We start from the raw sequence: 25,512 nt of genomic DNA, 5'->3' as shown, positions 1-25,512 counted from the left end.
ATTTTGTTTATAAAAATTGATAAAATTAGTTTTTAATGTTCCAATGTACAGTGCAGAGCTTATCTCGCATAGCATCCATTCAGATCAACTCTTACAATGGTGCACTGATGTAGTACAAGGATGTACAATAGCAGAATGCAGAATGAAATGTTACAGGAAAAGTGCAGTGCGGGTAGACAGTAAGGAGCAAAGTCACAGTAGATTGTGAGACCAAGGGTCCATCTTATTGTACTGGGGCAGGGGTTCTCAACCTGAGGTCCACAGACCCCTTGCTTAATGATATTGGTCCATGGCATAAAAAAGGTTAGGAACCCCTGTACTAGGGAAACGTTCAATAGTCTTTTAACAGCAGGATAGAAGCTGTCCTTTAGCCTGTTGGTACATGCTTTCCAATCCTAGAGTTGGGTCATTCTAAAGCTACGTGCCATTAGATAGCCACATCAAAAGCCGTGTTCTCTTGCTGTATTTTGGCAATAACCACAAAGTTATTACGCACCATCAACACTGGCCTTTGTGGGTGAGCTTTCATGCTGTAACAGATTAGACAAAATTATATCTTTCTGGTTCTAACAGTAAATTCTCTCATGACTTCGGTGTGCAGTGCTGGCCAACATTCTTGAGCATTAAAAAAAATGATCAAGTGATTTTTTTTTTTATATGCCGGTTTAGCTGTGGTTGGTTCTAATGAGCCAGAAACACTTGGAATTTTCTGTTTGTTTCTGGTCAATTAGAGCAAGCAAAAATCTTTTTATTTAAGACTATTAGTTCTGCTGGGTGATTTGGAATTGACTAGTTTTGTGAATGGATTAAGAATTCCTTATCTTGTTAGAAAAACCTTTTTCAGTGTATTTTTATTCTGCCTCTTTAGTGTCCCAGCCACTCATTATTAGCAGATTGCATTGCTGATAACAAACTACTTGGAAAACATAGGCAACATAGTGTTACATTTCTGGAATTATTGATATGATCTGGAGCCGCATCAGTGACTAATGGGAGTGTAGATCTGATTTTATCGTAGCATCAGAATTCGAGCCAGGTCTTCAGGCAGTTTTGGTGAATAAATTTAATCTTTAATTCTCTTGGTTCAGGTAGATTTAATTTCATCAGACAGTAAGGTACATTTTTTGTACAAGGTGATACGTCGGACTTGGGTGGCAGTGTAGAGATACATCCTTATCAAAGGAGGTGTAAGGCGCTCCTTCCCTTCACTAGCTTTCAGGTCACCCTCAGGCAAGGTGTAGCAGCTGCTTACCCCCCCACTCCCCAAATTAGGGTGGATGGTCAGATGAATGCTGGTGCATATCAGAAGCCCTGGTTATGCAACCACTGACGCCAGGCAAACAGTCTCTGTAGAGTATTGATAAATGCTGAGGTCACTTAGCTTGTAAAGACAGTGCTAGAAGAAGGCAATGGCAAACTGCTTCTGTAGAAAAATTTGCCAAGAACAAGCATGGTCAGGGATAGGAAGACTATGATCACCCACGCCATATGACACAGTACATGATGATGATATGTTGGGCTGTGTAATATTTAGATACACAGTGAGGCTGCATTTGTTACTTGTTAGAGATGCAGCATGGAACAAGCCCTTCCAATCCACCGAGCCACACTGCCCAGCAACCCCTCTATTTATCCCTAGCTTACTCAGAACAATTAACATATTAACTGGTATGTCTTTGGAATATAGGAGGAAACCATAGCGCCTGGAGGAAAGCCACACGCACTTTACAGAAAGAAAGTGCAAACTTTCTTACAGAGGATGCTGAACTGAACTGTGAACTCTGGTGCCCCAAGCTGTAATAGCATTGCTCTAACTGCCACAATACCATGGCGCCCCCATTCAGAAAAATAAGAGTGAAAATAGCTGGGAATACTCAGCAGGTCAGGCAACATCTGAACACCATAAGAACATTTTTATATATTGCACCATGAAACGACTAAGTTCACAAAATTTTTTTTCATACTGTGTAAAGATAACACCTCGACATTTAGCCTAACTTCAAACCTTAGAAAGTTGGCAGTTACATACTTGTTTCAAATAAAGAAATAGATTAATTTTTTTGTCACATGTACATCGAAGCATACAGTGAAATGTGCTTTTTGCATCATGGCTTGCGTTGTGCTGGGGGAATCTCACAAGTGTCACCACACTAACACAGTGCCAACATAGCATGCCCACAACTTACTGATGTTGGATTCTGATATTTTTAATATAAGGTTCTTTGAGAAGTCAGGAAAGAGGCACAAACTTGTTGTTTTATCATTTTATTAAGCATCAATAGAACAAGGAGAATTGAAAACAGGCAGTAATAGAGGTCAAGTAAATGAAGGGAGTGAGATGCAGGAGAAAGAAGATGGTGCTGCCTAGTGGTCAGCTCTTTTTTTTACACATAGATAAAGAACATTCAGTTCAGATTTGCAGTGATGTGACACTTCACTTCTAACTTTAGTCAGGGTCATATACTGTATCTGGTGCTCCCAGTACAACCTCCTCTACATCGGTGAGACCCAACACAGACTGGGAAAGTGCTTCATGTAGCATCTCTGTTCTGTCCACCACAAAAGATGTATCTATATGTGTGTGTGAGTATGAGAGAGAGAGATACTTGCATACCCTTGCACTCTGGCTTTCTGTGTGTGTGTGTAAAAGAGAGAGAGCAAGAACGGGAGTGTGTGAGAGAGAGAAAGACCTGCATTGTGCCACATCATTGGATATATTTAAAGGAGAGGTTGATAGGTTCTTGATTAGCCTGGTGTCAAAGGTTATGGGAAGAAGGCAGGAAAATGGGGTTGTAAGGGATAATAAATCAGCCATGGAGGAGTAGACTCGATGGGCTGAATAGCCTAATTCATCTCTTAAGTTTTATGGTCTTATAAGAGACAGCAAATCAAGTAGCCTCTATTCAAATAAAGTAGACCCAAAGAAGCTTCCAGAGCTTTCCCGAATCATACAAATGTAACCACTAGGGAACACACTGAACAACTACATATACATGCAACACACACAAAATGCTGGAGGAACTCAGCAGGCCAGGCAGCATCTATAGAAAAACCCTTCAGCAGGACATATACATACTGAGGCCACTAGGAAACACAATAAACAGCTACATATACATCGGTAGCTATATAAAATGCAAACAGATAATGGTTAAACTGCAAGGAAAATAATAATTAAACATTCTGAGGGTTAACACTAACCCTCAGCTGTACGTCTTATTGGAATTAAATTTCTTGCTCATTTGAAGCTCATAGAGTAAACAGCATCGTTAGTTCACTGTGTGCCGTATCATACGACATAGGCGATTGTGGACTTTCCATGACCATGATTGTTCTTGGCAAATTTTTGTGCAGAAGTGCTTTGCCATTGCCTTCTTCTGGGCAGTGTCTTTACAGGACAGGTGTCCGCAGCCATTATCAATACTCTTCAGAGATTGTCTGCCTGACATCAGTAGCTGCATAAGCAGGACTCATACAACCATCCACCACCTGCTCCCGTGGCTTCATGTGACCATGATTGAGGGGCTAAGCAGATGCTACATCTTATCCAGGGGTGACTTCTGGGATAGTGGAGGGAACGGGCACCTTGCACTTCCTTTGGTAGAGGCATATCTCCACTCCACCACCCAAGTAAATATATGCAGTGATAATAAATATTACAATAAATACAGTCAGTGTGAAACAATAGCACTTTGGGCTGAAACAATTCATCAGGACTCAAAAATGCAGTAAAATACAGTAGTGCAAAAATAAATGTTAATGTGACAATAACAGAAAAGATAATTAATTAAAGATAAATTGGGGAATGTGGCAGCACCAATGGGATGTGGATGTGAAGAAGGTAATTGGTTTTGATGGCAGTGGTGAAGAAGTTAGTGAAATTTTTACTTTCTTTTACAGGGTTATCCAATGCACACAGTGTCGTCGACTGAAGTTAATGGAAGTCTTCCTTCTATGTCAGGTTTCCACTGTAGCAGTAACTCAGGTTCAGTTACGTTCGGCGTCTCATCTCACACACCGCCAATCAGTGGGACGGAATCCATCATGAGTATGTCTATCTTTCAGTGCAAGAGTGCGCGGTGTGTGTTCATCTGTTTGGGGTTCTGAAGACCATTGACTCCATTCAGCTGGGTTTTTAAGTAGGATCCAACTCGAGCACTGCTCCCTTCGTGAGTGAGGCAGATACCTCCTATGGTCAATGGAGTTGGTTGATACCCAGTGTCATCTGAAGTTTAGCATAGAGTCATAGAGCACTACAGCACAGAGACAGGCCTTTCGACCCATCCAGTCCATGCCAAACTATACTCTGCCCAGTCCATAATACATTTCTGTCCCACCTATTCATCATGGTAGATATATTATCCCTCTCAGTTTTCCTGGCTTCCTAGTACCTCTTGTACCTAATAAAGTGGCCATTGAGTGTATGGTCGTGGTCTTCTGCTGCAGTAGCCCATCCACTTCAAGGTTCGTTGTGTTGTACATTCAGGGATGCTGTTCCTGTTGTAACACGATTATTTGAGTTACTGTCACCTCCCTGTCAGCTTGAACCATTCTCATCTGACATCTCTCTCATTAACAAAGCATTTTTGCCCTCAGAACTACTGCTCACTGAATGTTTTTTTTTGTTTTGCATGGCATTCTTTGTAAACTCTAGAGATTGTTATGGGTTAAAAAAAAATCCCAGGAAATCAGTTTCTGAGATACTCAAACCACCAATCATTTCACAGTCTTAAGTCACTTAGATCATAATTCTTCCCCATTTTGATGTTTAGTCTGAACAGCAAGTGAACCTCTTGACCATGTCTGCATGCTTTTATGCTCTGAGTTGCTGCCACATGATTTGCTGAGAAATTGGCCATGACTTGGCCTCCACAGCCATCTGTGGCAAAGAATTCCACAGATTTCCCCACCCTTTGGCTAAAGATATTCCTCCTCATCTTTGTTCTAAAGGAACATCCTTCTCTTCCGAGCCTGCACCCTTGACCTGCATCTGGACCATAGTCCTTTATTACTGCTCCCATCCATGTACTTATCCAAAGTAAATGCTGAAATTGAACCTACATCCACTACTTCCGCTGACAGTTTGTTCCACACTCACAGCACCCTCTGTGTGAAGAAGTTCCCCCCCCCCCCCACCTCAGGTTTGCTTTATATATTCCACCTTTCACCCTTAACCCATGAACTCTAGTTTTAGTCTCCCCCAACCTCAGTGGAAAAAGCCTGCTTGCATTTACCCTTTTTATCTCCATCATAATTTTGTATACCTTTATCAAATATCCCCTCATTCTTCTATGCCACATTCTTCTAATCTTCTATGTTCCTAACTTATTCAGCCTTCCTCTGTAACTCACACCTTCAAGTCCCAGCAACATCAGAATCAGGTTTAATATCACTTGGAAAAAGTCATTAAATTTGTTGTTTTGTGGCAGTAGTACAGTATAATAGATTTTTTTAAATTAAGTTTGCTGACAACACCACTATCATAGGCCAAGTCAAATGTGGTGCTGAATCAGCATAAGAGAGGGAAACTGAAAATCTAACTGAGTAGTGCCACAACAACACTCAACTTCAGCAAGACCAAGGAGCTGATTATTGACAGGAAATCCATGAACCAGTCCTCATCGGGGGATCAGAAGTGGAGAGTATCAGCGTATTTAAATTCCTTGGTGTTATCATTTCAGAGGATCCCTCCTGGGCCCAGCATGTAAGTGCCATTGCAAAGAAAGCACAGCAGTACCTCTACTTCCTTAGAAGTTTATGAAGATTCAGCATGTCAGCTAAAACTTTGACTAACTGCTATAGATGTGTGGTGAAAAGAATATTGGCTAGTTGCATCATGGCTTGGTATGGAAACACCAATGCCCTCAAAAAGGAAAATCCTACAAAAAGCAGTGGATACGGCCCAGTCCATCATGGGTAAAACCCTCCCCACCATTGAGCACATCTGCATGGAGCGTTGTTGCAGGAAAGCATCATCATCATCTGGGACCCCACCACTTAGGTAATGCTCTCTTCTTACTGCTGCCATTAGGAAGAAGGTTCATGAGCCTTAGGACTCACACCACCAGGTTCAGTAATAGTTAATTCCCATCAATCCTCAGGCTCTTGAACCAAAGGGGATAACTTCACTTGCCCAATACTGAAATGTTCCCACAGCCTATGGACTCACTTTCAAGGACTCTTCATCTCATGTTTTCAATATTTATCGGTTATTTATTGATTAGTATTATTTGCTTTCTTTTTGTATTTGTGGAGTTTGTTGTCTTTGCACACTTGTTCTCCACCTTGTTGGTGTGATTCATCATTGATTATATTATGGTTACTGGATTTATTGAATGTATCTGCAAGAAAATGAATCTGAGGGCTGTATATGGTGACATATATGTACTTTGACAATAAATTTATTTTCAACTTTGAACTATAAATTACAATAAGAAATGTATATTTTAAACTAAAGTAGAACAAAAATAGTGAGGTAGTGTTCATCGGTTGGTTGGTTGTGTGCTCAGAAATCTGATAGCGGAGGAGTAGAAGCTGCGTGAAATGTTGAGTGTGTGTCTTCAGGTTCATGTATCTTATTTCTGATGGTAGTAATAAGAAAAGAGCATGTCCCTGGTGATGGGGGTCCTTAATGATAATGCCATCTTTTTGAGGCATTGCTCCTTGAAAATTTCCTTGAATCTGGGGAGGCCAGCAGCCTTGAAATTTTTTTTGTTGCATTCTTTGAATCTTACTGATATCTTTCCTGTAGGTCGGTGACCAGAACTGCATACACTGGTGTTCTCTGTTCTAGCAGATCTTGCAATGTGTGTTATCTATCCTTAAACTTTTATTTCTTTAGTCACTTCCCTGATCAAAGGTCTCTCTCAAGATTCAATATTTGCTAGTTGAGTAAGGACATCAGATATAGGAGCAGAATCGGGCTGTTTAGCTCTTGGACTCTGTTGTGCCATTCCATCATGTCTGATTTATTATCCCTCTCAACTCCATTCTCCAGCCTTCTCCCATAACCTTTGACACCCTTACTAATTAAGAACCTATCAGCCTCCGGTTTAAATATACCCAGTGATTTGACCTCCACAGCTGTGTGTGGCAATGAATTCCACAGATCCACAACCCTCTTGCTTAACAAATTCCTCCTCATCTCTATTCTAACTGGATGTCCCTCCATTCTGAGTCTTTGTCCTCTGGTTCTAGACTCCCCCACTATAGTAATCATACTCTCCACATCAGCTCTATCCAGACCTTTCAATATTCAATAGGTTTCAATGACATACCACCCCCCCCCCCCCCCCCCGGTTCTTCTAAACCCCAGGGAGTACAAGCCCAAAGCTTGTTAACTCTTTCATTCCTGGGAACTTCCTCTGTACCCTCTCCAATACCAGCACTTCCTTTCTTAGACAAGGGGCCCAAAACCACTCTCAATACTCTCAAGTGCAGTCTGACCAATACCTTACAAAGCCTCAGCCTGTTGGGTTTCCTGTTAACTTATCTCTTCTGATTTCAGCTAATAGAGGAAGTTCATCTGGCAGCCCACAGACCTGTGACGCACTGGGGAAGGCTCTAGCCTCGGTAAGCTTAAACACAAGAGATTCTGCAGATGCTAGAAATCCAGAATAACACACACACAAAATGCTGGAAGAATTAAACAGTCAACATTTCAGTCCAAGATTGTTCTTGACAGCTTTATGTAATAACTTGTATAACAATCGTATTATTGTAAGGGTTTAATTAACCTTCTTTAATTGACATGAACACAGACTATTGAATGGATTGGCATATTTAATGCAGCTAAAATTAGAATGTTAGATGTATTTACTGTCCACGTATCAGGTGTTAACATGCAGTGTTGATTTGGATGCAGTTAAGTATATGGTGCCTTTGTGTTACTATCAAATAACTAGTTTGGGGACTTGCCTGTTTTCCAGATTTATTCACCAGACCATACCAGCAATAACTTCCATTCAAATCCATCAACACCAGTTGGCTCCCCACAGGCAATTGCAGGTATTTATTATTTTTCCCAGTGGTCTTACAAAAATGCTGTATTTCTCCATATCCTGAATCACTGCTTGTGTTTGAACAGTGCAGCTGTTTTTATCCTCGCAGAAGATGGGGCTAGTACACCACCCAGTGTTCAAGATTGAAACTGCATGATTTATTTCAACTTCAGTGGATTCCAGTTTTTAGGCCATCAGTTAATTGGGGCAGCTGCTTATTTGGGACAACTCTTGAAGAACAAAAAATAATCGAGAAGATTGCCAGGATTCTCTTCATTTATTTGGGATTCTATGCTGCTTAATTTGGGCAGGACACTGTTGCCGAACAGTTTCTAACTAGTGTCAATCGTGTGCACTTGTGTGGCCATTCAACACTACTCCGTGCTTAGAATGAAAGTTTTAGATAGTGTCTCTTGCTTGTGTTTGTGTTCAAAAAAATGGTGATGTTTTTGTCACTGATCATTGGTGAGAAATAAGCAGTCAGACAATTCAGAACTGATTTGTTCACTGCGTTTTGGGCTTGGAGATGCCAGAAACAGCCGGGAGTGAAAATGAAATGATTTCACTACTTCAACGAGTTGGGGACCATGATGAATTTAAAGATATTGAGAATCATCTTGAATGTTATACTGAAAATGAAGATTTGGAGGATGCAGTCACCAGCAACATTGTATGAAGGCAGTCTTATCTGCACGAGGTGTCTGCTGATTTTGTTCATTGCATACACTGGATGAATTCAACTATTAGGAACTAACACAGTTTTTTATAGTTCTGTAGTACTATTGATAGTGTTCTAATTTGTTCTGTATTTAATTTAAATACATAATTTGTAACTAAGTTTGGGATTTTTATACATTTTTGTGTGCTTCCATGAAACTTAAGCCAATTGGGGCAGCCACTCCATTGGGCCAAAATGTACAGGTCCCGATGTGTCCCAGTTAACTAGAATCTGCTGTGTTTATTTGAATAAAATTGGTTATTCTGTCTTTCTACAGGTACAGGTCAGTGGTCTAGAACTGGGGGCCAAGGTGCACTGTCACCGAGTTACGAAGGGACGCTACATAACCTGGTAGGATTTTCACAGTGAACTTATATTTTGCAATACTGGATCTGCATTGTACAAAATTTTAATTGATAATAATTTCAGTGCAACAGTATACATTTTGGAAGAGGTTATATGCTCTTCACTATCCTTTCTTTTAGTATTTAATTTAAAAATGAATAGAGCTCTTAGCAAAAAATTATATCCCAGCAGTAAGCTGAGACTGATTGTGTTTTGTGGTATTTATGTTGTTCTTTTAGTAAAAAGAATTATTTCATATTTTGCTATTCAGTTAAACTTTGCTCCATGTACCTGGACCACCTGAATTTAGCAAAAAGTTAGTATTGGAAGTTTTTAATTCAAATTAAAGAAATAGTGTCGAGGGGGATAATAAATCACCAATGATCAAATAGCAAAAGAGTTGGGCTGGCCGAATGCTGCTGCTATGTCTTAAAAGACCTTGAGACCAAAGACAAGAGAGCAGATTTGGGGCATTCAGTCCATCGAGTCAGCTCCACCATTCCACCGTAGTTGATCTATTATCCCTGGCAACCCCATTCTCCTACCATCTCCCTGTAAACTTTGATGTACTTACTAATCAAGAGCCTGTCAACCTCCACTTTAAGTATACCCAGTGACTTGGCCTCCACAAATTCACCTGTGTCTAGGAAATTTCTCCTCATCTCTGTTCTAATCAGAAGTCCTATTCTGAGGCTGTGCCCTCTTTTTGTAGAGTCCCCACCATTTAAAACATCCTTTCCACATCCACTCTATCTAGGCCTTCTAGTATGAGGTAAGTTTCAATGAGATCCCATCTCATTCTTCTAAACTAGAGCAAGTACAGGCTCACAGCCATCGAACACGCCTCGTGGATTAACCCTTTCATTCCCAGGATCATTCTCATGAAGAGTTAAGATTGATCTCGGAGTAGTTAAAAGGTCGGCACAACATCATGTTTTATATTTTTTTAAATCCTCTAAATCCCACACTTCCAGTGAATAAAATATTTGATTGTTTAATTCCAGGTGGCTGGTCGCAATGGTGCATGTAATTACTGCTGCCCTTTGCTTCTTACTTATAGACATATTTGAATGTTTAACTTCCTTTCCAAGCAGCAGAATAAAATGGAAGATCGGCTAGACAGACTGGACGACGCCATTCACGTGCTGCGCAGTCACGCTGTTGGGTCAGCAACAACCATGCCCAGTAACCACAGTGACTTGCATGTATTAATAGGGCCATCGCACAATGGCCCAGTCGGAGGTTTAAGCACAGGATTCACACCCCCAGTCCTGTTGCCAGCAAACCGGCATTCTATGGTGAGAGTTCCACCTTCTCAGTTATTTAAACTGGCTCATTGCATGATTGTTTATTTCACAGTACGGTGCAATCATCTCTTTTTGTGTATATTAGTTACTGAAGTATTGTTTTGAAATCTATATCTTGTTATCATCAAGATCTGGAGTGTTGGAACACTTGCAATGAACCTGTCAAGTCTCCCAAGAATTGGTGTTTCATCCAGGTTTTCTATTTATTTTGAGGTACAGGTCCTTCTATCTCAATGAGCTGCACTGTCAGCAACCCACTGGTTTAACCCTAGCCTAATCACACGATAATTTAAAATGACTGATTAACCTACTAACCGATACATTTTTGCACTGTGGGAGGAAACCAGGGCACCTGGAGGAAGCCCACATGCTGACAGACTGGACGTACAAATTCCTTACAGAGGACGCTGGAATTGAACACCAAACTCCAATGCCCCAAGATGTAATAGCATTGTGCTAACCTCTACACTACTGTGATGCCCTTCTTGTTATTTGTATGTAAGATCTGGGGTGTTGGGACACTTGGATTATTGTGTCAGCTTTCATCCAAGTTATGTATTGATAAAAATAGGTGAGTAAAACCATAATGTTTACAGATACCGCTACAACATTCTGTCCTTGTAGAGCCAATTTATTAACAAAGTGGTTTGTTGTTGAGAATCTACCTTTGGTTTTTTGCGTTGGTTCATTACACAAAGTTGAATCATGGAAATCATAAACACATGAGATTATGCAAATGCTGAAAATCCAGAGCAACGCACACAATCTGCTGGAGGATCTCAGCAGGTTAGGCAGAATCTATAGAGAGGAATAAACAGTTGACATCTTGGGACATTTTGCAGTCCTGATGTAGTCTCTTGGCCTGAAATATCAACTATTTATTCCTCTCTATAGATGCTGCTTGACCTGCTGAGTTCCTCCAGCATATTGTAAATCAGGAAAATGCCCTATTTAAAGATTAAAGAGAGATTAAATTAGCTTTATTTGTAACATCAAACATTGAAACATACGGAGAACTGCGTTGTTGGTATCATCGAACAACACATTCTGAGGATTATGCTGGGGGTGGCCCACAAGTGTCTCCATGCTTCTGGCGCCAACATAGCATGCCCTCAGCTTATTAATTCTGACCCATACAATGCATCTTTGGAATACGGGAGGAAACTGGAGCACTGGGAGGAAACCCAAATGGTCACAGAGAGAACATATAAACTCCTTTCAGACTGCGGCACAGATTGAGTACCAATCATAATTGCTAGCGCTTTAAAACATTACACTAATGGCTACGCTACCATGTTTCTCAACCACTTCCCTTCCTGGTTTTATAGGTTTTTAAATCTTTTTGCTTCGTGCTTTCTCTTGCAACTTGGGAACATTCCAAAAAATCTTATAAACTTGAAGTCCTGTTAAGATGCAATCATTGCAATTTTGATGTAAATCTTCAAGAAGTAACCTTGTTTCCAATTTTTCATTATAGGAAGGACACGGAAGCTTTAGAGAGGGTGCAGGGGAGATTTACCAGGATGCTGCCTAGATTAGAGAGCTTGTTTTATGAGGATAAGTTGAGTGAGCTAGGGCTTTTCTCTTTGGAGTGAAGGAGGACGAGAGGTTACTTGAAAAGGGCGTACAAGATGATGAGAGTCATAGATAGAGTGAATAACCAGTGACTTTTTCCCAGGGTGGAAATGGCTAATACAAGGAGCCATAATTTTAAGGTTATTGGGGAGGGGTTCATTTACACAGCGAGTGGTGGGTGTGTGGAATGCGCTGCCAGGGATGGTGGCAGAGGCAGGTATATTAGGGACATTTAAGAAACTCTTAGACACATGGATGAAAGAAAAATGGAGGGCTATATGGGAGGGAAGGGTTAGATTAATTTTAGAGTAGGTGAAAGTTCAGCACAATATTGTGGGCTGAAGGGTCTATACTGTACTATGCTGTGATGTACTATGTTGGCTAAGGGACTTACAGGTTGGACATTGTTCTATGTCCAAAGAGGAGATAGAGGGACAGAATTTTGACATTTGACAGAATTGAAGGTGGATCCGAGGCCATCGTCAGATGATCCATGGTCTTGCTTTGAGTTTCGTATGAGCAAACACTCTTTCTTGTTTCTTCATGTGTAAGCTTGTGGAAAGTGCTGAACACTTGTATCTCACGCTGTTGTTTTTTGATCAGGTTGGAGCTCATGAAGAAGGCTCAGGAATATCTAACAACCCTAGTGTTCTGCCCAGCCGTGTGCTGCCATCACAGACCACTGCACTGTCAGATCTTAACCGGCCTCAAGAAGCTTACAGCGGTCAGTATGCACCTGTATGAATGTAATGCATTGTGTGCTTACTATGTTTTTTTACTACAGAGGAGAAGTTGTTAGTAAAACAAAGAGTGTGCATCCTAAGGCTCTTGTACCTCCTCCCTGATGTTAATAATAAGACATGTCCTGGATTTGTTGGTTTGCTTGTTTTTTATTGGACGGTATAGCATGGAGTAGGCCCTTTCCAGCCCTTTGGGCCACACTGTCCCAGCAAATACACAACCCCGATTAACCCTAACCTAATCACAAGGCAATTTACAATGATCAAATAACTTACCCAGCATGTCTTTGGACTGTTGGAGGAAACCAGGGTATCCGGAGAAAATCCAAGCAATCCACATAAAGGATGGACAGAGATCCCTTAAAGAATGGTGGCAAAATTGAACTCCAAAGCATCCCGAGCTGTAATATCATCAAGCTAACCAGTGTGCTATCATGGCATAGATGGGGAGGGTCCAAGATGGGTGCCGTCTCCTTGAGGCACTGCCTTTATGTCCTCAATGGTGGGAAGGCATTTATAATGTTATTTACAGAATGGGACATGTAGTTAATGATCTCTTGGTCCAGTATATTTCATCCATTCCAAAGTCAGATGTCCACTTTTTGTTTCAAGTTCAAGTTTAATTATCATCCAATCATACTCAAAAATACAGCCAAACAAAACAGCATTCCTCTGGGGCAAAAGTGCAAACACAGTACCAACAGTCGCACACGGCATATACAGCACATATAATAGCAGAAAAACATTCAGTTACCAAATATAACCCAAGTCCCTGATGTCATGGCCTGTAGATTCATTGTGCATGGATGTTGTCCTGGAGCCATGTTTCTACAAGAACAAGTCCCCAGCAGTTCCTCATATTGCCGCAGACAAAGGCAGTCTAGCTTATCTTCCACTGAGCAAACACTGGAAGGCAGCACAAACAGAAGAGGCCAACTTCCCATCCACTACTTTAAAATCGATGCAAATTTGTGAAGTGATTTTGTAGAAGGGTAAAATGCTTTAGAGCTCCAACTGATACATAGCTAATGCCCCATCCAAATTTGCAGGGGAAGTGTCTGCTGCAAAAACCAGGATCTCCTGGTGGTCACCCATTTCAATTTGACTTCTCATTCCCGTTCTGAAATGTCTGTCCATGGCCTCCTTTACTGCCATGATAAAGCAAAACTCAGGTTGGAGTAGCAACATCTCATATTTTGTCAGAGTAGCCTCCAACCTGATAGCTTGAACATAGATTTCTCCAACTTCCAGTAATTTCTCCCCTCTCACTTCTCTCTCTATCCATTCCTTACTCTTAACCCTCCCCTTCTCCTCACCTGCCTATCATCTCCCTCTGGTGTCTCTCCTCCTTATTATTCTTCAATGGTCCATGTCCTGTCCTATCAGATTCTTTCTTCTTCAGCCCTTTACCTTTTACATCTAAAGCCTCAGAGGTTCCTACATCCTCTCCCCCACCCACCCGCCCACCTTTTCCCTCACCTGGTTTCGACTACCATTTGCCAGCACGTACTCTCCCCTTCCATCCACCTACTTATTCTGGTTTCTGTCTCCTTTCTTTCCAGTTCTGATGAAGGGTTTTGGTCCAAAACATCAACTGTTTATCCCACTCCATTGATGCTGCCTGAGCAGTTGTATTCTTTGTGTGTGTTGCTCAAAAAAAGATAGTGATTTGCGGTATGGGGTCTGTAAAAATAGAAACCCTATAGGTACATAGAATTCCTGTAGACATGCAAGGATAGGTGGGCATCACAGTAGCGTAACAGCACGATGCTATTACAGCTCGGGGAATCGGAGTTCAATTCTGGGGTCCTCTGTAAGCAAGTTTGTACATTCCAACTATGTATGTGTGGGTTTTCCCTGGGTGCTTCGGTTTCCTCGTACAGTCCAAAAACGTACCGGTTAGTTGGTCATTGTAAATTGTCTCATGATTGGACTAGGGTTAAACAGGTGGGTTGCTGGATGGTGCAGATCTAAGAGTCTGTTCCACACTGTGTTTCTAAATAAAATACCTTAGTTGATATTTTGAGCACTTGGCTCAGAGTTTTGTGGTCAAAATTAATTTACACTCGAAGTAACACTTTTTGTACTCAAATAATCAGTGGTAGATTCAATGAATTCCAAGAAAAAGGTAATAAGAACTTTAGCCCATTGCATCTTTCAGCTTATAAAAAGAGGGAAATTGTCGGCTAAAGGTGTTGCAATGTTCCTTCTAATTTTCTTTTAAAGCTGTACGGACTAACCATTGCTCTCTGCAGGAAATGTTTACACGGCTTGAAAACTAGTTGGCAATTGAATAAAACATTATATAAAAGCAAATTCCAGCTGTGTGGCAACAAAGGCCATTTGTGTGGCAGCTCTTCAGTTACTGCACAACTATACAACCTTGAGGGAACAGTGATTGTAATACCTTGTCTCAAGTCAAAGTCCATTTGAAAGTCTTACTAGCAGCAGCATCACAGGCACACAGCATCATATAAGCAGCATTCACAAGAAAAATATAAACATGTACATGAAAGAACATAATTAGTACAAAAGATTACAAAGTCTGTTTTAATGTAAAGTGGTCATGGTGTTCACTAAACTGTAGTGATTAGGATTTTACCAGTTGGTTCAAGAACTGAATGGTTGAAGGGAGGTAGCTGTTCTTGAACTTGATGGAGTGAGACTTCTGGCTTCTGTACCTCCTTGCAAAGATGGCATGGCGCATATGCTGGGGATCTTTGATGATAAATTGGCCTTCCTGAGGCAGCGCCTGAGGTAGTACTTACTCATGTAAATACTACCGATGGTGGGGAGGGACATGTCTGTAATGGGTTGGGCTGAATCCTACAGGGGCCTGGAGACCCACACATTCAACATTTTAGGAACAGCTTCTTCCTCTCCACCATTATATATTATTGTAGTTTTTTATGTATTACAATGCACTGTTGCCACAAAACAATGAACTTCATCTCTGAGTCCACTACACTCTGCATCTTCAAACAAGAGAAAATCTGCAGATGCTGGAAATCCAAGCAAAACACACAGAATGCTGGAGGAAATCGGAGGACTGGAGAAAAAAGGCTGAGGAGTAGTTTTAAAAGGTGGGGGAGGGGAGAGAGAAACACAAAGTGATAGGTGAAACCTGAAGGGGAAGAGATCAAGTGAAGAGCTGGTAAGTTGATTGGTGAAAGATATACAGGGTTGGAGAAGGGGGAGTCTGATAGAAGAGGACAGAAGGCCATGGAAGAAAGAAAAGAAGGAAGGAGCACCAGAAGGAGGCAACGGGCGGGTAAGGAAATAAGTTGAGAGGGAAAGGAGGACAGGGAATGATGATGGAGATGTGGGGGAGCATTACCGGAAGTTTGAGAAATCAATATTCATGCCGTCAGGTTGGAGGCTACCCAGACAGAATATGAAGTGTTCCTCCAACCTGAGTGTGGTCTCATCACAACAGTGGAGGAGGTTATGGATAGATGTATCAGAATGGGAATGGGAAGTAGAATTAAAATGGGTAGCCACTTGGAAGATACCACTTCTTCTGGCTAATGGAGCATAGGTGCTTGGCGAAGCAGTCTCCCAATCTATGTTGGGTCTCATCGATATACAGGAGGCCACATAGGGAGCACAAGACATAGTTTATGATCCCAACAGATGTCCTCCCTCCCTACCATTCAGGGCCCCAAACAGCCCTTCCAAGTGAGGTAACACTTGACCTGTGAGTCTGTTGGGATCATATACTGTGTCTAGTGCTCCTGGTGTGGCATCCTGTATATTGGTGAGACTCTACCTTTTAAATCTACTCCTCAGCATTTTTTCCTCCAGTCCTGCTTAAGGATCTCAGTCTGAAACATCGACTGTACTCTTCCATAAGTGCTGCCTGGCCTGCTGAGTTTCTCCAGTATTTAGTGTGTGACACTGCATCTTCTTGAATTCCTGCACCAGATAACAATGCACCCAATGAGTATGTCTGTAGAAGTTAGGTAGTGGTCAGTGGCATCCTTTCATGGTCTCAAAACACATCCTACACAATCAGTAAAGTTCACCAATGCCCCTACTTTCTGAGGAGGCTGAAGAGAGCTGGATCATGCACATTTACATTTGCATTGTTCTACAGATGTGCAGCGATGATATTTTAATGAGCTGCATCACTGTTTGGTACAGAAACTGCACTGCAGCAGACAGGAAGACTCTACAACTGGTAGTCAAAACTGCCCAAGCCATCACTGGCACCAACCTACCTACTATCAGGGCATATGTACAGAAAGGTGCCAGAAAAGGCCCTGCAATTTCATGAAGAATCACACCCACCCTGCTCCTGAACTGTTTGTCCCATTCCCATCAGGGAGGAGGCTCCATAGCATCCACACCAGGACTCAAAAACAGTCTCTCTCTCTGCAAGCAGTAAGGTTGATTAACACCTCCAAACCCTGCCCCCACCACCACCACTACTTTATCATTTCCTGTCAGTCACCTTTTATGTAGACACTCCTGTGCCTAGCGTCACTTTGTGGACAATCTTATGTATTTATATTTTTTGCGCTGCATCAGATCCAGAGTAGCAATTATTTCAATCTTCTTTGTGCTTGTATACTGGAAGTGACATTAAACAATCTTGAAACTTGAATTCTGTTACTTAGGAGCTACATTCCCTCTAATTTTTTTTTTACAGCTGCGCAGACCACCTGTTCTGAGCAGAAAGTTTTTAACCAGAAAACTATGCAGCACTTTAATATTTTTTTTCTAATATGTATACTTTGAATATTTAGAGTTAAAATAGAAAAATCACATACTTTAGATTTTATTTATTAATTGAAGGGTATACAGTACAGTACAACAAAGAAAATCTTACACATTTCGTAAACTTTTTCTACCTGTGTTCAGTTACTGCGCAGCCATGTACCAGCACAGATTAGGGGGAACAGTACTTAGAAGAATAGCTCACTTGCAGTTTAGGACAAGAAATCTGATTAGTTTTTCACCCGCTTGGCAGATGTTTAAGAGAAATGTAGACATAGGTAATGCCTCTCACAGCCTGTAGACGTTCTAAGAGTCCATCACATGAAGCACATTTGGTCACTGGTTATATCCTAATTTGTAACCTCCCTGATTCTCATCCTTTTCCAGGAATGCCCGGTGGTCTGCAGAGATCTAATGCCAGTCAGTCTACTGCGGATATAAAGCAAGAAGAAAAGGAGGACGACGAAAACCACAATTCCTCGGGTACAGAAGAGAAGTCAGATGATGAACGGAAAGATTCCAAAGTGTCATCACGGGCATCAAGAACAAGGTATTATTTCCTCTGTCCGAGAAGTGGTCTCCAATTTCTTGATGTGGGCTAACTAAGTGCTGTGCTCTTTTGAATATATCACAACAAAGAATAGAGATTATTATGTAGAAGGTGTAAGTAGGAAGAGTTATTTCCCTGAAAATCTTGGAGTACTTCATCTCCATAGTAAACTAAAAGTTTGTGGAAAGTTTGGGTAAAGTGAGCAAGGCATTTTGAGATCTGTCTGATTCCTTCATCTATCTTGGCCAGGTGCTCAACTGTCGTTAAAGTTTCTTATAACATTTTATTTGCAACAATTTTATGGAACTCAATACCAAAACTGAGACACTTATGGGTGTGCTTGTTCTATCAGTGCAGGTCAGGGGCATGGGAATAAGTGCATATATGAATGGTTGTCTGTCATATCTGACGATGTCATTTAGATTTGTGCTGTTCTTGATTATGTGAACTGCACAAAGAAACCTGTGCAGAAAAGATTTTAAAGTGGAAAAGCTGTCGCACAGGGATAGTTCCTGTCTCTCGACTTCTGATGTCTGGGTCCAGAGATACAAGTAGTCATCACATCTAGGGTCTTCTTTGGTTGTAGTGGACTTCTTCTGTGCCTTGTCATGCCCTTCGCTCTTCACAAAGCGTTGTAGAATCACTTTCCTGGCCATTGATCTCATCCGTCCAGTCCACTGGAACTGGGCAATGAGCATAATACACTCAGTGGCCACTTTATTAGGTACAGGAGTGAAACCCAATGTGGTCTTCTGCTGCTGTAGTCCATCCACTTGAAGGTTTGATATGTTGTACATTCAGAGATCTTTTCTGCACCCCACAGTTGTAACACATGGTTATTTGAGTTACTGTTGCCTTCCCATGAGCTTGAACCAGTCTGGCCATTCTCCTCTCACTTCTCTCACTAACAAGGAGTTTTCAATCACAAAACTGCTGCTCACTGTATGTTTTTTGTTTCTTGCACCATTCTCTGTAAACTCTCTGTTGTGTGTGAAAATCCTAGGAGATCAGCAGTTTCTGAGATAATCAAACCACCCCATCTAGTACGAACAATCATTCCACAGTCAAAGTCACGTAGATCACATTTCTTCCCCAGTCTGAATTGGTCTGAAGAACAACTGAACCTCTTGACCGTGTCAGCATGCTTTTGTGCATGGAGTTGCTGTCACATGATGGGCTGATTAGATATTTGCAATAATGAGCAAGTGTATCTAATAAAGTGGCTACAGAGTATACATTCCACTATCAATAAAGACATTAAAGGAACAGAATGCAAATTCATAAGCTGACATTGTCCTATGAGAAGCAAATACTTTTTTCCTCAATTTTCCCATCCTCTCTGATGACTAACTTGGTAAATAAGCATGTGGCATGCAAATAAGAATGTGTGGGTTTGGACTTGGTGAACCAACCATTTTAAATCCTATTCCCATTCCCGTTCCAACATGTTGGAAATGGATCAGCCATGATGAAATGCCTTAGCAGACTCGATGGGCCAAATGGCCTAATTCTGCTCCTATGTCTAATGTTGGTCCATGGCCTCCTCTTCTCCTATGATGAGGCCACTCGCTGGGTGGAGAAACAACACCTCATATTCCATCTGGCTAGCCTCCAACCTGATGGCATGAACATAGATTTCTCCTTCTGGTATTTTTTTCTTCCGCCTCCTTCCCTCTTAGTCTATTCCCCACTCTGGCCCCTTATGTTTTCTCTTCACCAGCCTATCATCTCCTATCAGATTACTTCTCCAGTCCTTTACCTTTCTAACCCACCTGGCGTCACCTATCACCTAGCTTGTCCCCCTTCTTGTCCATTCCCAATTAAGGGTCTCGGCCTGAACTGTCAACTGTTTGTTAATTTCCATAGATGCTGCCAGATGTCCAGCATTTTGTATGTGTCGTTCTGGTTACTGGTGACTTGTCAGATTGTGTCAGCAAACCTTGACACGTGACTTCTAAAACACTAACTGATGGAGTTGTAGATTCATGACTGTGTTCCATCTCCCTATTCAAAGTTCACAGTAAATTTGCTATCGAAGTACATTTATGTCACCCTACACAATGTCAAGATTCATTTTCCTACGGGCATTTACAAGAAAATAAAGGAATACTATAGAATTCATAAAAAACTATACATAAGTAAAGACAGGGAAACAACCAATGTGCAAAAGAAGACAAATTGTGCAGATTTAAATAAAGGATAGTGAGAATGTGAGGTGTAGAGTGCTTGAAAGTGAGTCCCTAGGTTATGGAGTCATTTCCAAATTGAGGTGAATGAAGTTATCCACGCTGGTTCAGGAGCCTGATGGTTGTCGGGTAATAACTATTCCTGAACCTGGTGGTTTGGGACCTGAAGTTCCTTCCTGAAGGCAGAAGCAAGAAGAGAGCATGGCCTGGATGGTGGGGGTCCTTAATGATGGATGTTGCTTTCTTGTGATTGTGTTCTGTGTAAATCCTGTCAGTGCCTTGTGTATAATAGCATTTTTGACAGGCTAAGTGTGGCCGTGCCCACTAGCGCTTTATGTTATTGTCATGGGATGATAGAAGAAGCAGCGTCTGACAGTCTCATTGAATGTTTGTTTTATTTTTATTCATACCAAATATGCTGCACACAGGTGAAATCATTAATGTTTCTAAGTGGAAATTATTTTCATGATTACATAATAAATGTGACAAAATGTCTTGCAGATACACCCAAACTGTTCACAAATTGAAAATGTATCTGAGCTTGCAGACAGGTCAAGTGCAGACTTAACATGTTAATCAAGAGGGCAGTGAAGTTTTAATAATATGATTCATGATGTGTGAAACTGATTTTTGTTTGCTAAAGATGTGCAAGTAAGTAAGTGGCAATTTTACATTGTTTCAAATGTTTTATTTACTAAGTTTTTTTAAGTGCTTTTATCAAACTGCAGCCTTCAGAAACAACATTCAGTGGCCACTTTATTAGACACAGGAGTGGAACCTGGTGTCGCCTTCTGCGCACCACTGTTGTAATGCATGGGTTACTGTTGCCTTCCTGTTAGCTTGAACCAGTCTAGCCATTCTCCTCTGACCCCTCTCATTAGCATGACAGTTTTGCCCACAGAACAGCCGCTCACTGGATGTTTTTTTTTGTTTATCACACCATCATCTGTAAACTCTAGAGACTGTTGTGCATGAAAATACCAGGGGATCTGCAATTCTGGGATACTCAAACCATCCCATCTGACAGCAATAATCAATCCATGATCAAAGTCACTTAGATCACGTTTCTTCCCCATTCTGATCTTCGTCTGAACAACAACTGTCTGCATTAACAAGCAGGTATACAGGTGTACCTAATAATGTGGCCACTGAATGTAAGTGTGAACATTAAATCTTCGTAATATTACTAAATTGTTAGCTGATTTATTGTTTGTTTCATATATTTGAAAAGCATGTAGTTGCCTCAATGATCTTCGCTTTTTATTTTGTACTTGAGGGATGTCTTTATTATATTTTGGTCAGTAGTCAAGATGATGACGAGCAACTTCTCCCAGAGCAAAAAGCAGAAAGAGAGCGGGAGAGGAGAGTAGCTAATAATGCCCGTGAGCGCCTGCGTGTGCGTGACATCAATGAGGCCTTCAAGGAACTTGGACGCATGTGTCAACTCCACCTTAACAATGACAAGCCACAGACAAAACTACTTATTCTCCACCAGGCTGTGTCAGTCATTCTCAACTTGGAGCAACAAGTCAGAGGTCAGTTAGCCATAGTGATAACAACTGGCATGGGGGCTTTCTGTACTGTCGAAATACAGCATGCCTAAAGGCTTGTCCTCCCTATGCACCATTAAAACGTCACGCCCTGTTTCTCAAAACTTGCACTTCAGAATCAGGGTTAAATCCTGGCATATATTGTGAATTTTTTTGTTTTGTGGCAGCAGTACATTGCAATATGTAATGAAGAAAACTATAAATTAAAATTTAAAAATATATAGGTAGAGATAAAGATGGATAGGTATAGATAGGGGTGGGTATGTGTGTACTGTATATATATAAAAAAATAGTGAAGTTGTGTATGTAGGCCCATTCAGAAATCAGATGGTGAAGGGGATGGAACGTTTGCAGAAACTTAAATACAAAATGTTCTGTTTCCTGTTGTGCTTTTCTTGATCACTTTCATGGTGGTAATAACTTGGATTTCATTTTTTGTGTATAGTTAGTGAAGCGATACACACAGGTATATCTGGTCCAAAAATATCACTGAGCATACTTTCTTCAGTAACACACGTGAAATGTTGGAGGAACTCAGCAGGTCAGGTAGCATCTGTGGAGGGTGATAAATAGTCAGCGTTTCAGACTGACACCCTTCATCGGGACTGGATGGAAGGAAGGCAGAATAAGAAGGTGGGGTGCTGGCAGGTGAAAGGTGAAACCTTGGTGAGCAGGAAGGTGGGTTGATAGGGGAGAGAAGATGAAGTGATAGGTGGAAAAGGTAAAGGGCTGAAGAAGAAGGAATCTTAAGGAAAGAAGAGTTGGACCATCAGTGAAAGGGAAGAAGGGGAAGCAGAGAGAAATATACTTTTGGCATACTTATTTACAGGTGGGGATGTGAAATTGGATGACTAAGTTACTTGTTTATATGCAGGTCAGGCATATTGAACAATTTAGGTGTAAAGGTTATGCATTTGGAGATTAACTCAGCCAGGCCAGCAGTAAAATCACTCAGCCAGGCCAGCAGTAAAATCACTCCATTTGGCCCCCACGTCCTTGGAAAGTAAAGGTGAAATTTTAAACCGTTGTCCTGTTCCACAGGCCCCAATGTTATGAATTGAATGTGTCTGCAGTAGAACATTAGTCCCAAAAGGTGTATTCTGCTCCAAGAAGGGACAGGCAGGTGTAGATGAAGGAAACAGCATTGGGCAACAAGGACATCATTGTCTCCTCTCACACTGCCTAAATTCAAGCCCAGGTGTGGGCTGTTCATTGTTAACATTTGTCAGAAGATTATAACTTGTGAACAAACAGTATTCCAGTTTTCCCACAAATCCGTCTCTTTTCAAAATGCGACTGCATTTACCTTCTAAACTCATACATTTATGCTTCAAGTTTAAACATTATTCAACCATATATGAATACAGCCAAATAAAACAGCAAAGTGCAAAACACTGTACCAGCAGTCACACACGGCACAGGCACCTATAGCACATATACAGTGCTGTGCAAAAGTCTTAGGCACATATATATAGCTACAGTGTCTAAGACTTTTACACGGTACTGAATATTATGTCTTTCCAATTACTAAGTAACAAAACTAAGTACTCTTACTTCTGTTTCCCAACCACCTTCCTATTTTAACCAATATACCTATGTGCAAAAGTCTTAGGCACCCTAGCTATATATATGTACCTAAGGCTCGCACAGTATATCGTAAGATAGCAGTAAACATACAGTAACACAAAAAATAATTATATACTTCAAGTTTCTGGAATGTAATGTCCTGTAGATGGATGGTAATGGGATGTTGTTGGCAAGAGTAACTCCACAGCAGTCCGATTATCACAAACTAGTTTTAAGGAGATGAAAATGTTGGTTACTCCCAGTGCTAAACATGTTCCATCTTTCAAAATCCCTTTAACTGTCGAGTAATACAAGGAAAGAAATGACTGATCGCCAATTCATTCATTTTTCTGGGTTGCATTCTGCTTCACTCTTTAAAGGTTCCCCATAGGTTAGCCTGGTGTCCTTGGTCCTCCTCAACATCTTTGCTTCATTATTGTGTGTTTCTGTCATGCTTCTTTAGATGTGTCCTGGGTTTTTCTCTCATACATCCATCTTGCTTGTCCCTCCTCTGTGCATGGAAATCTTGGCATGCCTCACGCAGTTTTAACAGTTCCTTTGCGATTCATTGTATTTGGGACGATTCACATCCGGCCAGCTTGTGCTCTCGGTCATAATCTCCATAACAAATGTGTTCCTCTCTCCTATTAATTCACACAAAATGCTGGAGGAACTCTGCAGGTCAGGCAGATAGATGCATAGACCATAGATGCTGCCTGACCTGCAGAGTTCTCCAGCATTTTGTGTGTGTGTTTCTCTGGACTTCCAGCATCTGCAGAATCTCTTGTGTTTAAGATTTGCCACTCTTCTGTTCCATGGTTATACACTGGCTGTATTCTGACCTCGTACTTGGTGCTTGGCAGTGTTCAAGGCTGGAAATTGATACGAAACTATTGAATAATTCAATCTGACGAGTCTGGCAACTCTTTAATATTATTGTTCCAAGTTCTGATTTACTTGGCTCTCCGAAATATCGATTCCAACAGCTGACAAATAAAATGGAGCTTTGGCTTCAACAGACCCTGTGTAAACCTACAAAAAATAAATTTCAAGCTACCCTGAACATTAAAGGTGAGAGAGAATTCCTAGTTGGCCTCACTTTGCGCATCATGGCAAGCCCACACAAAAACAAAAATTACTTCTGTGTATCAGCAGGGCAATTACAGGTAACCAATGAGGCTAAAGTGAAAAAGAAAATGTGAGCAGAGACAAACTGAGAAGTAGTGAAGCTTCAGAAACAACTAAGTGTTAAAACACAAATAAACTTGATGGACTACCTTTCCCCTATAAATGCTGATACAGACTTTAAGGAAAATTCTTGTTCACTTTATAAATTTAGGTTATAGTATTCTAAGATTTTGAGGCTTTGAGACATACTAGGTTCCTTTGGGCTGTTTTTTAACAACTAAAAACCCATTTGGAAAAGCCATTAGTTCAAAGTAAATCTATTCTCTAAATACATATATGTCACAGTGTACAGACCTGAGATTCATTTTCTTTCAGGCATTCACAGTAAATACAAAGAAACACAGTAGAATCAATGAAAAACTGCACTCTAGACAAACAACCAATGTATAAAAGACAACAAGCTGTGCAAATACGAGAAGGATGAAATAATAATAAGTAAGCAATAAATATTGAGAACATGAAATGGAGAGACCTTGAAAGTGAATCTATAAGTTGCTCAAACCATTCAGAAATGAGATGAGTGAACTTATCCCCTCTGGTTCAAGAGCTTGATAGTGAAGAGTAATAACTTCCTGAACATGGTGCTGTGGGCCCTGAGGCTCCTGTACCTCCTTCCTGATGGCAGCAGTGGAATAAAAAAGCATGGCTTGGATGGTGGGGGTCCTTGATGACAACCAAAAAAAAATCCAAATCTGAATGTTGGGCACATAAAGATTTGCCAATAATTGAGTACTCAAACATATCTGTGTTGTTAGTGGCTCCATGGTAGCACAATGCTAATACAGCTCAGGGCATCAGAATTCAGACTTCATTTCTGGTGCCATCTCTAAGGAGTTTGTGCATTCTCCCCGTGAGCGCTTGGGTTTCCTTAGGTGGTCTGGTTTCCACCCACAGTCCAAAGACATACCGGTAAGTAAGTTAATTGGTCATTTTAAATTGTCCTGTGATTAGGCGAGGGTTAAATAGGTGAGTTGCTGGGTGGCACAGCTTATTGGACCAGAAGGGCCTGCTCTGTGCTGTATCTAAATAAAAATATAAAATAAACTAAATCGTGTATTTGACCCATAACTT

The 25,512-nt window shown here is 41.0% G+C and overlaps 1 protein-coding gene across 12 annotated transcripts in view; it reads left to right on the top strand.

The window, feature by feature from the left end:
* The window catches only part of LOC140739720 (transcription factor 12-like), a 175,233-nt gene that overhangs the window by 130,072 nt on the left and 19,649 nt on the right, over positions 1–25,512 (top strand). For 5 of the 12 annotated variants that reach the window (XM_073068171.1, XM_073068169.1, XM_073068170.1 and 2 more), the window contains 8 exons: positions 3,898–4,045; positions 7,505–7,569; positions 7,926–8,004; positions 8,993–9,066; positions 10,152–10,358; positions 12,546–12,666; positions 17,789–17,951; positions 21,440–21,672. In XM_073068171.1, the coding sequence (XP_072924272.1) occupies positions 3,898–4,045; positions 7,505–7,569; positions 7,926–8,004; positions 8,993–9,066; positions 10,152–10,358; positions 12,546–12,666; positions 17,789–17,951; positions 21,440–21,672 (1,090 nt within the window). The remainder of the gene's footprint in view (positions 1–3,897; positions 4,046–7,504; positions 7,570–7,925; positions 8,005–8,992; positions 9,067–10,151; positions 10,359–12,545; positions 12,667–17,788; positions 17,952–21,439; positions 21,673–25,512) is intronic. The other 7 variants (XM_073068173.1, XM_073068167.1, XM_073068175.1 and 4 more) reach the window with 5 other exon arrangements.

The sequence above is a fragment of the Hemitrygon akajei genome, chromosome 16 (genome assembly GCF_048418815.1).
Source record: "Hemitrygon akajei chromosome 16, sHemAka1.3, whole genome shotgun sequence".
NCBI lineage: Eukaryota > Metazoa > Chordata > Chondrichthyes > Myliobatiformes > Dasyatidae > Hemitrygon > Hemitrygon akajei.
The sequence above is the reverse complement of the archived record's forward strand: the minus strand, read 5'-3'. Positions and strand labels throughout refer to the sequence as shown.